The sequence below is a fragment of the Oncorhynchus mykiss genome, chromosome 4 (genome assembly GCF_057628025.1).
Source record: "Oncorhynchus mykiss isolate SJ-2025 chromosome 4, ASM5762802v1, whole genome shotgun sequence".
NCBI classification, from domain to species: Eukaryota; Metazoa; Chordata; class Actinopteri; order Salmoniformes; family Salmonidae; genus Oncorhynchus; species Oncorhynchus mykiss.
Window position 1 is genome coordinate 47,620,968 of NC_143025.1, and position 11,796 is coordinate 47,632,763.

The 11,796-nt window shown below is 42.8% G+C and overlaps 2 protein-coding genes across 3 annotated transcripts in view; one reads left to right on the top strand and one right to left on the bottom strand.

The window, feature by feature from the left end:
* LOC110521927 (seizure protein 6 homolog) overlaps positions 1 to 1,728 on the bottom strand; it is an 84,258-nt gene extending 82,530 nt beyond the window's left edge. The window contains exon 1 of one of the 2 annotated variants that reach the window (XM_021599899.3): positions 1,156 to 1,728. The gene's annotated coding sequence lies outside the window, so the exon portion shown is untranslated. The remainder of the gene's footprint in view (positions 1 to 1,155) is intronic. The other variant, XM_021599900.3, reaches the window with a different exon arrangement.
* A 13-nt stretch (positions 1,729 to 1,741) lies between these two features.
* LOC149984041 (uncharacterized) lies at positions 1,742 to 11,199 on the top strand. The gene is made up of 3 exons (XM_090232219.1): positions 1,742 to 1,913; positions 9,545 to 9,874; positions 10,876 to 11,199. The coding sequence occupies exons 2-3, from the start codon at positions 9,704 to 9,706 to the stop codon at positions 11,137 to 11,139; spliced, it is 435 nt and encodes a 144-aa protein (XP_090088345.1). The 5' UTR covers positions 1,742 to 1,913; positions 9,545 to 9,703; the 3' UTR covers positions 11,140 to 11,199.
* The last annotated feature ends 597 nt before the right edge of the window (positions 11,200 to 11,796 follow it).

An 11,796-nucleotide genomic window follows, 5' to 3' on the forward strand; every position in this document is an offset into this window, starting at 1 on the left:
AAACATACGGAGGGGGTACAATCTGGCTCGCAGTGGAGGTGGACTAAAAAAAATACAAATGTACAATTTTTTTATATTTTAAATCAACCTTTATTTTCAACAGGCAAGAAATATAACCAATTTCAGTGCAGCCCTCCGGACCTCATTGAAGACCGAATGAGGTCCCCAGGGCAAAATGCATTTGACACCCCTGCTTTAGAGAGACAGATATTAAAAGGTGCAGTCTGTGACCTGGGAATCTGTTCAATGGTCATTTACATTTTTGATTCCTAAAGAATATAACATACACATGGGCTTAGCCCAAATGTCTTACTCTATCATAAGCCAAGGTTGTACTGCTCCATTCTTTACAAACAATAAACAAACAAGGTATAGCTTCAAAATGTTTAAAACTGTTGTTTGTTGTTTATTTTATTTAACCAGGCAAGTAAATTAAGAACAAATTCAAATTTACAAAATGTGTATGAGGGAGGGTTCATTTCCCCAACACATCCATTCCCAATGTATAAACAAACCCCTCTCAAATTCATAGACAAATTAGTGTAATCCACATGATAGTTTAAAACATGTATTTACATTTGTTCACACTATTGTTATTTGTAAACAATGGGGTAATTAAACATTATTTTAGGTTATGATAGGGTAGGGTAAGCTCATGCTATGACAGTTGTGCTAAACTCAAGAGATGTATAAAGTATATACATGGGTATATCAAGCATTTCAATGTAATTGAGCATATCCCTATATACCATTTCGTATATTTAAATCTACAATAAAAGTGCCTAGGTGAAATTGCTCATAACGTGATATTATCAGCAGCGCAGTAATTGTTTATCATTTGTGTTTTTAGTGTTGCCTTCCATCAATATCTGACCATGTAAATCTATCTCACAACATAAAATAAGAGGAAAATGCTATTACATCCCTCTTCGTTTTCAAAATATCCACAAAATCATTATATTTGCCCGACAACCACTATTCAAACATGAATAGGCCTAATTTGTATTTGCGTCAGAGAAAACCAGAGTATATTTGTTTGGTTTAAGATCTCATTGCAGGTAGCGTTTGTTGTGCAAGGTGATGGAGAAGAAAAAGAGACATGCGCTTATTATTAGGCCTATGCGTAATAGTTAACAGCGAGGGAAACATACATACCTGGAAAATCACCTCCTGAACTACTCCACTATTATTATCCGTTTCTCTTACACACTGGTATTCGCGTTTTAGTAAAAAATCTGGCTATTGTTGGTTGAGCTATGTCCTTTTTTACTGCGTTCCTTCGAGTCCCTTATATAAAATACCAGCGCTGACGCTGCGCGTTAAATTTGTTTAAATTATAATTTACTTCCACCCGGCCCTGCTCTTTGTGTGAGTATGCAGGGGGTTTTGTGACTACACCAATCTAATATCGTAATCACTACCATTGATTTTCCAAAATATGTGGAAAGGTATCCCGCTGTCTATTGAATCCGCTCCCCCTTTGTCCTTGATGGCATGTCTATCCCGCCTCTCTCTTATTTCTTGGCCCCGAAGCAGGCGAGCGGGTGGGTAGAACGCTGGTAGCTGTTTCTACGCGTATGGTTGAAGCGTTGGTGTGTGTGAGGTAATTTAAATCGGGAGTAATAGCTCACAGATGCGCCCTGGTGGATGTTCGCTGATTTGCATGAACTTGGTTCTCTTGGCGAAGAGCTGTACACCAACACAGTGCTGGAACAGCAACACACATCTAATTAGAAGACAACAAATCTATTTCACTTCAATTGACCACACCCTTCGGTATTTTCCGTAAAGGACGATATTATACTCTGGCGCTTTGCGGACACGTCAAATGCGGAACAAATATTATAGAGTTGCATCGGCTCAGCCCATCAAGACAGATAGACCGTGAAGCACAGAAAAAAAGAGGGACAGTGGTGAGTCATTAGGCTACAATTAAAATGTATTAGGAACCATGCATGCACGCATACCAGATACCTTTTTAATGGTTGTCTAGAACTGAATACCCTACACAATATAGCCTATTTGTATAGCGTATATATTTAAATGTCGACTATCTTCAGATAGGTTGGGCTTTTTTGTGTAAACCAAAAAAGACCTTTGCTCATACAGTAAATCTAATAGGCCTATGTATTTGGATGTGTGCAAGATGGTAAGCTCAATCAGACAAGTTAAAATATGATTCCTCAACTGTTATTTTTTTTCTCCTTTATTTTATCAGGGAGACCAAGGTCTCTTTTACAGATGAGCCCTGAATTACAGAAATTCAAGAAAATAAACACATCAAAATATAAATACAAAATGCAAGCAGAAAGAAAAAAACGGTCATAAAAAACAAACACATTAGCAAGGTCCTCAATCAGCTTTCTGAATTTCCCTAGAGGCACCAGAATATCAAATTTAAGAACATTTTAAAGATAAGGTGCAATAAAACTTAAAGCTGATTTAGCTAACTCCGTCTTGACCAAAGGAACTTCCAGAGTACCCTGAGACCAGGTAGGGCCAGCCCACTTATGGCGGCAGATTGACGATGGCGACATTTTCTGAGCTAAACTAACCAACACGCACCTCCAACAACACATAAAAACTCACATAATTCTGCCCAAAAACAATGACAATGTCTCTCAACCAGTGGCATATGGACTTTTTATGTGAGTGCTAATGCCACTGTGTGATAAACAGTGCTCACCTTGTCAAATTCAAGGGCGCAACATATTTGACTTGTCTATTCCCAGCATGTCTCCATAGGGTGCTGTTGGAGAGATGCATCACTGCTGCACTCCACCAAATTTCCATCCCAAAAGTAACCTAACATATATCATGTAGCAGATATAGGATATGGTAGATAGATAAGAGTATGTGGCCTTTTTTGTAGCCTACAGACTGGAGATAAAATGAATATCAGTGTAATGAGACATACTTTCTACATCATGCAGGTTTCTCAAATCAAATACCCTCACCTACATTTTTGGTCTTGACTAGGGAGCCAGAACGGCAAGGACCAGCCCTGTGATAACTCATGTCTAAAGTTTAGTAATTATGTTAGGTACAGTGGGACTTATTGTAAAATGGCTTTATGAATGAAAAACTAGCAATATATCAACCTACGTGACATCAAAGAGGGCCAACCAGCTTTCTGGTAGAGAATGCAGTGATGAGTACTAAAATTGTCGCCCCTAATAAAGCACAGTGCGCTATGATAACCTGCATCTACCAGCTTCAATGAAGTGGCAGCTGTGTTCATATAGATGACGTCGCCATAGTTGAGGACCGACACACATTGACTGAAAAATCTGCTTTCTACTATTTAGCGAGAGGCAGGACCTATTTCTATTGAAGAAACCCATTTTTATTCTCAGCATCTTAACTCATCAAAATTCTTTTCAAATGACAGATTTTCATCTATTCAGATGCCCAGATATTTGTAAGCATGGACACAATCAATTTGGACACCAGTACATATGCTTAAATCAAACTTATTTTTATGCACTCTAGAGAACATATACTTTGTTTTACCTGCATTCAGTACTAATTCCAGGTAAATAACGTTTCTGTAGTACAATAAAGGCAGACTATAGTTCAAAGAGAGTCTGGTCAACAGTGGGGGCAATAGCATACACATCAGTATCACCGGCATAAAAGTGCAGGTTACAAGTGCAGATCAACATTGTTCATGTAAACAGTACAGTACCCAGAATCGACCCCTTGGGGGAAACCTTTCGTAATATCCAGGAAACCTGATTTTACACCATCAGTACATTGAGTTCTGTCAAGTAATTTTCAAACCAGTTACATGCAGCCTGGTCTAGGCCAGTTGAGGAAAACCTCTGAATTAGCAGTGAGTGATCAAAAGTTTTGAAAGCCTTTGACAGGTCAATGAAGAGGGCAGCACAATGTGGCTTTTCATCCATACAGTTAACCACATCATTTATAACTAGGGATGCAGCAGAGATAGTGTTATGACCTGGTCTAAAACCTGACTGATGTACATTTAGAAAACATTTCAAAGATAAGAAACATCTTAGCTGAGAATTAAATGATTTTAATAGTTTAGCCAGGCAAGAAGGTTAAGAAATATGCTGATAATTATTTAGGTCATGTACTCCCCCTTCCAAACCTTGGGGAGAGTATAATCGTCAGGTAAAAAATATGGGTTAATGATTCAGCAATTCAGGGGGCCAGAGAGCTGCAGCAAAAATGTATTTTTTTACAGTACCAGTTAAAAGTTTGGACACCTACTCATTCCAGGGTTTTTCTTTATTTAACTATTTTCTACATGGTAGAATAATAGTAAAGACATCAAAACTATGAAATTACACATTGTGTAGTAACCAAAAAGTGTGAAACAAAACACAATTCTTCAAAGTAGCTACCTTTTGCCTTGATGACAGCTCAAATCAAATTGTATTGGTCACATACACATGGTTAGCAGATGTTATTGCAAGTGTATCGAAATGCTTGTGCTTCTAGTTCCCGACAGTGCAGCAATTTCTAACATGTAATCTAACAATTCCACAACAACTACCTAATACACACATCTAAGTAAAGGAATGGAATAAAAAATATATACATATAAGGATGAGCAATGACAGAGCGGCATAGGCAAGATGCTAAAGTCTATTTTTCCCTTATGAAAAGAGTTTGAAAAACTTGTCAATAATCAAATGACTGGCTTTCTTGATGTCTATAGAATTCTATCTGGTATGCAATCTGGTTTCCGCTCAGGTTATGGATGTGTCACTGCAAGCTTAAAGGTCCTAAATGATGTCACCATTGGCGTTGATTCTAAGCAATGTTGTGCTGCTATTTTTATTGACATGGCCAAAGCTTTTGATACGGTAGACCACTCCCTTCTTGTAGGCCGGCTAAGGAGTATTCGTGTCTCTGAGGGGTCTTTGGCCTGGTTTGCTAACAACCTCTCTGAAAGTGTCAAAAGTCAGAAAATCTGCTGTCTCAGCCACAGCCTATCACCAAGGGTGTACCCCAAGGCTCGATCCTAGGCCCCATGCTCTTCTCAATTTACATCAAAAACACAGCTCAGGCAGTAGGAAGCTCTCTCATACATGCATATGCAGATGATACAGTCTTATACTCAACTGGCCCCTCCCCGGATTTTGTGTTAAACGCTCTGCTTTCTTAGTATCCAACAAGCTTTCACTGCCCTTAACCTTGTCCTGAAGACCTTCAAAACAAAGGTCACGTAGTTTGGTAAGAAAAATGCCCCTCTGGGATTACTACCTCTGAGGGTTTCGAGCTTGAGGTACTTACCTCATACAAGTACTTGGGAGTATGGCTAGACAGTACACTGTCCATCTCTCAGCACATATCAAAGCTGCAGGCTAAAGTTAAATCTAGACTTGGTTTCCTCTATCTTAGTCACTCCTCTTTCACCCCAGCTGCCAAACTAACCCTGATTCAGATGACCATCCTACCCATGCTAGATTACGGAGACATCATTTATAGATCAGCAGGTAAGGGTGGTCTGGAGCGGCTAGATGTTCTTTACTATTCGGCCATCAGATTTGCCACCAATGCTCCTTATAGGACACATCACTGCACTCTATACTCCTCTGTAAACTGGTCATCTCTGTATACCCATCGCAATACCCACTGGTTGATGCTTATTTATAAAACCCTCTTAGGCCTCACTCCCACAGAGGTTGTTTTGCTGACACCACACTCCGAGTGCACTCACCTCCTCCCTGTAGGCTGTCTCATCGTTGTTGGTAATCAAGCCTACTACTGTTTTGTCGTCTGCAAACTTGATGATTGAGTTGGAGGCGTGCATGTCCACGTAGTCATGGGTGAACAGGGAGTACAGGAGGGGGCTGGGTACGCACCCTTGTGGGGCCCCAGTGTTGAGGATCAGCGAAGTGGAGATGTTGTTTCCTACCTTCCCCACATGGTGAGCGGCCCGTCAGGAAGTCCAGAACCCAATTGCACAGGGTGGGGTTGAGACCCAGGGGCTCTAGCTCAGGGCTGCCCAACCCTCTTCCTGGAGATCTACTGTTCTGTAGGTTTTCAGTCCAACCCTAATTTAGCATATCTGATTCAGCTAGTTAAGGTCTTGTTGAGCAGCTAATTAGTAGAATCAGGTGTGTTAAATTAGGGATGGACTGAAAACCATGCTCTAGCTTAACCTTTCTGGCGCAGGCGTTCTGCTAGCGACCCACCTCGACAACATCCGTCTGGGCCGGCAGCCTTGCGAGGGTTAACACGTTTAAATGTCTTACTCACGTCGGCAACGGAGAAGGAGAGCCCACAGTCCTTGGTAGCGTGCCGCGTCGGTATTATCCTCAATGCAGGCAAATAAGTTGTTTAGTTTGTCTGGAAGCAAGACGGAGGTGTCCGTGACATGGCTAGTTTTCTTTTTGTAGTCTGTGGTTGTTTGGAGACCATGCCACATACGTCTCGTGTCTGAGCCATTGAATTGTGAGTTTTGCGCGAATGCCACCTATCCACGGTTTCTGGTTAGGGTAGGTTTTAATAGTCACAGTGGGTACAACATCTCCTATGCACTTCCTTATAAACTCACTCACCGAATCAGCATATACGTCAAAATATATCTCTGAGGATACCCGGAACATGTCCCAGTCCGCGTGGTCAGAACAATCTTCAAGCGTGGATTCCGATTGGTCAGAACAGCGTTGCATAGTTCTTAACACTGATACATCCTGTGTCACATTCTGACCTTTATTTCCTTTCTTTTATCTTTATTTAGTATGGTCAGGGCGTGAGTTGGGGTGGGCAGTCTGTTTGTTTTTTTATGTTTTGTTTCTGTTTCGGCCTAGTATGGTTCTCAATCAGAGGCAGGTGTCGTTAGTTGTCTCTGATTGAGAATCATACTTAGGTAGCCTGGGTTTCACTGTTGGTTTGTGGGTGTTTGTTTCCGTGTGTGTGTGTTTGTCGCCACACGGTACTGTTTCGTTTTTTGTAGATTTCACGTTATCGTTTATTGTTTTTGTTCGAGTGTTCATTTTGTCTTTATTAAAATATCGTCATGAACACTTACCACGCTGCATCTTGTTCCGATCCTTACTCCTCTTCAGACGAAGAGGAGATCTGCCGTTACATCCTGTTTGAGTTTCTGCATCTAGGAAGGGAGGAGAAAAATGGAGTTGGTCAGATTTGCCAAAAGGAGGGTGGTGAAGGGCCTTGTATACATCGCGGAAGTTAGAGTAGCAGTGAACCAGAATATTACCAGTGCGAGTACTTCAGTAAATATGCTGATAGAATTTAGGTAACCTTGTTCTCAAATTTGCTTTGTTAAAATCACCAGCTACAATAAATGCAGCCTAAGGATATATGATTTCCAGTTTTCATAAAGTTTAGTGAAGTTCCTTGAGGGCCGTCGTGGTATCGGCTTGAGGGGGGATATATATACATGGCTGTGACAATAACCGAGGAGAATTCTCTTGTGAGATAATACATTTGATTGTGAGGAATTCTAGGTCAGTTGAACAAAAGGACTTAAGTTCCTGTATGTTGTTACAATTGCACTATAAGTCGTTAGTCATTAAACATACACCCCCTCCACTCTTCCCAGAGAAAGGTTTATTCCTTTTGGCGTGGCATACAAAGAATCTAGGTGGCTGTATCGACTCCGCTTTGCACACTCTTGGCATTCTCTCAACCAGCTTCATGAGACCTGGAATACATTTTAATTAAAAGTTGTGCCTTGTGAAAAGTTCATTAGTGGAATTTCTTTCCTTTTTAATGCGTTTGAACCAATAAATTGTATTGTGATAAGGTAGGGGTGGTATATAGAAAATAGCCCTATTTGGTAAAAGACCAAGTCCATATTATGGCAAGAACAAATAAGCAAAGAGAAATGACGGTCCATCATTACTTTAAGACATGAAGGTCCGTCAATAAGGAACATTTCAAGAACCCTGAAAGTTTTGTCAAGTTGCAAAAACCATCAAGCTCTATGATGAAACTGGCTCTCATGAGGACCGCCACAGGAAAGGAAGATCCAGAGTTACCTTTGCTGCAGAGGATAAGATCATTCGAGTTGATTGCAGCCCTAATATGTGCTTCACAGAGTTCAAGTAACAGACCCATCTCAACATCAACTGTACAGAGGAGACTGCGTGAATCAGGCCTTCATGGTCAGATTGCTGCAAAGAAACCACTACTAAAGGACACCAATAAGAGACTTGCTTGGGCCAAGAAACACGAGCAATGGACATTAGACCGGTGGACATTTGTCCTTTGGTCTGATGAGTCAAAATTTGAGATTTTTGGTTCCAACCGCCATCTGTGGGACGCAGTGTAGGTGCACTGGTTCTGGTTCCCACCATGAAGCATTGAGGAGGAGGTGTGATGGTGCTTTGCTGGTGACACTGTCAGTGATTTATTTAGAATTTAAGACACACTTAACCAGCATGGCTACCACAGCATTCGGCAGCGATACGCCATCCCCATCTGGTTTTCTCTTAGTGGGACAATCATTTGTTTTTCAACAGGACGATGTCCCAAAACACACCTCCATGCTGTATAAGGGATATTTGACCAAGAAGGAGAGTGATGGAGTGCTGCATCAGATGACCTGGCCTCCACAATCACCCGGCCTCAACCCAATTGAGATGGTTTGGGATGAGTTGGACCGCAGAGTGAAGGAACAGCAGCCAACAAGTGCTCAGCATATGTGGAAACTCCAAGTCTGTTGGAAAAGCATTCCTCATGAAGGTAGTTGAGAGAATGCCAAGAGTGTGCAAAGCTGTCATCAAGGCAAAGGTTGGCTACTTTGACGAATCTCAGCTATAAAATATATTTAGTTTTGTTCAACAATTTTTTTGGTTACTACATGATTCCATATGTGTTATTTCATAGTTTTGATGTTATCACTATTATTTTACAATGTAGAAAATCGTCAAAATAAGGCAAAACCCTGGAATGAGTAGGCATCCAAACTTTTGACTGGTACTGTATGTAAATAAGGTATGTATGTTTTTTATTTGTAATACATTTGCAAACATTTCTAAAAAACTGTTTTTGCTTTGTCATTATGGGCTATTGTGTGTAGATAATAATAATTTCATACATTTTAGAATAAGGCTGTAACGTCTCAAAATGTGAAGAAAGTCATACTTTCTGAATACTTTCCGAATGCACTATACATGTCGAATTTTCACTGTGCATAAACAGTAATGTCTCTCTGGATGAAATCAAGAAAAACAGCTCAACTACTTCTCTCTTACCTCTTACCTGTTACTCCGTTGTGCTGCGCATCTCTTCATTATGCCTGGTCCTGGACTAAAAAGTGATTTCAATCCAATTTCCATTGACCATGCCTTATAGTCCAGGGCTTTATTTGTGTCTGGGAAACCGGCATCTATTGATATCTCTCTCGCTTCCTCCTTCTATAGCTTACTTATCTGCTGCTCTTTCTCTTTTAGTTCCCCTCTGTTATTTCAGTTTATCACTGTAGGGTGTGCTGGCCCATGGTTCTGCTCCCATTGTCCCCCTGTGCTGAGCTAGGGGTCCGTCCTCTGAGTGGGCTCCTGTGGACCCTGCTGCTCCTATTCCTATGGTATTGTTACAGGTTGGGCTCCGACCCGCCAGCCCCAGGCCGAGCCATCCCAGGAAAGCACAAATCCGGCTCCAGGCGCTCTGTGTTGTCCCGTGCCGGCAGCTGTGCGGGAACAGAGTGCAGTGCCACATCAAAGATGGCCCCTGGAGATCGGGGCCTCCCTGCATCTCCATGGAGACGGGGGAGGAGGAACAGGGGATAGGCTACCTGACCCCTGCGCTGAGCCATGCCCTGTTCCCAGCCCAAGCCACAGCGAGTGGCAGGAAGCTGTATGCAGCACTGCAGGAGTATGCAAAGCGCTACAGCTGGGCTGGCATGGGACGCATTCATAAAGGACTCCAGGTAATGTGAAATCTGAAATGTACAGTCATTTCAATTCATGATATACACATTGATTTTTGAAGAATATGAAATGCCTGATCAGCTTAATACAACTGTCTAACCCCATCATAACCAAAAATATAATGGTTAGTTGGTCACACTTTATTTGGATAGTACAGATATTGCATCTGTAGATGCTATACAGATGGTAATACTATCAACAAATCTTTTCATAAGCAACTGGAAAGGGAAAGTGAAAGGGGGATACCGAGTCAGTTGTACAACTGAATGAATTCAACTGAAATATGTCTTCTGCATTTAACACAACCCCTTCTAAATTTGTGATTAGGGTACGTAGAATATGTATTAGGGTAAGCATTAAGGGTTAGGGCAAGGGTTAAGTTTAGGATTATAATAAGGGTTAATGCTTAGGGTTAGTAGGTAGTTAGTTAGTTAAAATGTTACTAATAGTCTGTAGAGCATCTACAGATGGACTATCCAAATAAAGTGTTAGTGGTTGATTTACTCCATTGTTTGTAAACCAAGTGTTTGTGTATCTGTGCCAAATCTGGCAAAAAATTGCCTGCATTTTGAAAAGACACTAGATGAAACTGATATTAAAGAGGAATCAGAATCTCAGGTGCCACCTACACACTTAAAATGTAATGTTCTGACCTTAGTTCTTTTGTTTTGTCTTTTCTTTTAGTATGGTCAGGGCGTGAGTTGGGTGGGTTGTCTATGTTTGTTTTTCTATGATATTCTATTTCTGTGTTTGGCCTCATATGGTTCTCAATCAGAGGCAGCTGTCAATCGTTGTCACTGATTGAGAACCATATTTAGGTAGCCTGTTTTCCTTTGTGTTTTGTGGGTGGTTATTTTCAGTCTTTGTGTGTCTGCACCAGACAGAACTGTTTCGGTTGTTTCTTTGTTGTTTTTGTTATTCAGTGTTCAGTTTTGATTATTATTAAATAAGATGAACACTAACCACGCTGCGCTTTGGTCCGATCCTTACTCCTCCTCAGACGAAGAGGAGGAAATCTGTTACAGAAACACCCACCACAAGAGGACCAAGCAGCGTGGTAACGGGCAGCAGCAGCAGCGGCCGAAAACACAAGACTCTTGGATTTGGGAGGAGATTTTGGACGGCAAGGGACCCTGGGCACAAGCAGGGGAATATCGCCGCCCTAAAGCAGAGCTGGAGGCAGCGAAAGCGGAGAGGCGCCGGTATGAGGAGGCAGCACGGCAGCGCGGCTGGAAGCCCGAGAGGCAGCCCCGAGTGTGGCTAAGTCAGGTAGGGGACCTGAGCCAACTCCCCGTGCTTACCGGAGAGCGAGAGGGACCGGGCAGGTACCGTGTTATGCGTGTGCATAGCCCGGTGCAGTACATTCCAGCTCCTCGTATCGGCCGGGCTAGAGTGGGCATCGAGCCAGGTGCCATGAAGGCGGCTCTACGCATCTGGTCTCCAGTGCGTCTCCTCGGGCCGGCGTACATGGCGCCAGCCTTACGCATGGTGTTCCCGGTTTGCCAGCACAGCCCAGTGCGGGCTATTCCACCTCACCGCACTGGCCTGGTTACGGGGAGCATTCAACCAGGTAAGGTTGGGCAGGCTCGGTGCTCAAGAGCTACAGTGCGCCTGCACGGTCCTGTCCATCCGGTGCCACCTCCACGCACCAGCCCCCTGCACCAGGCTGTCTCTCCGTCTTCTCCCTACAGGTGCTCCCGTCTGTCCTGAGCCGCCAGAGTCTCCCGTCTGTCCTGAGCCGCCAGAGTCTCCCGTCTGTCCTGAGCCGCCAGAGTCTCCCGTCTGTCCTGAGCCGCCAGAGTCTCCCGTCTGTCCTGAGCCGCCAGAGTCTCCCGTCTGTCCTGAGCCGCCAGAGTCTCCCGTCTGTCCTGAGCCGCCAGTCAGCCAGGAGCTGCCAGAGCCACCTTTCACGCCGACGATG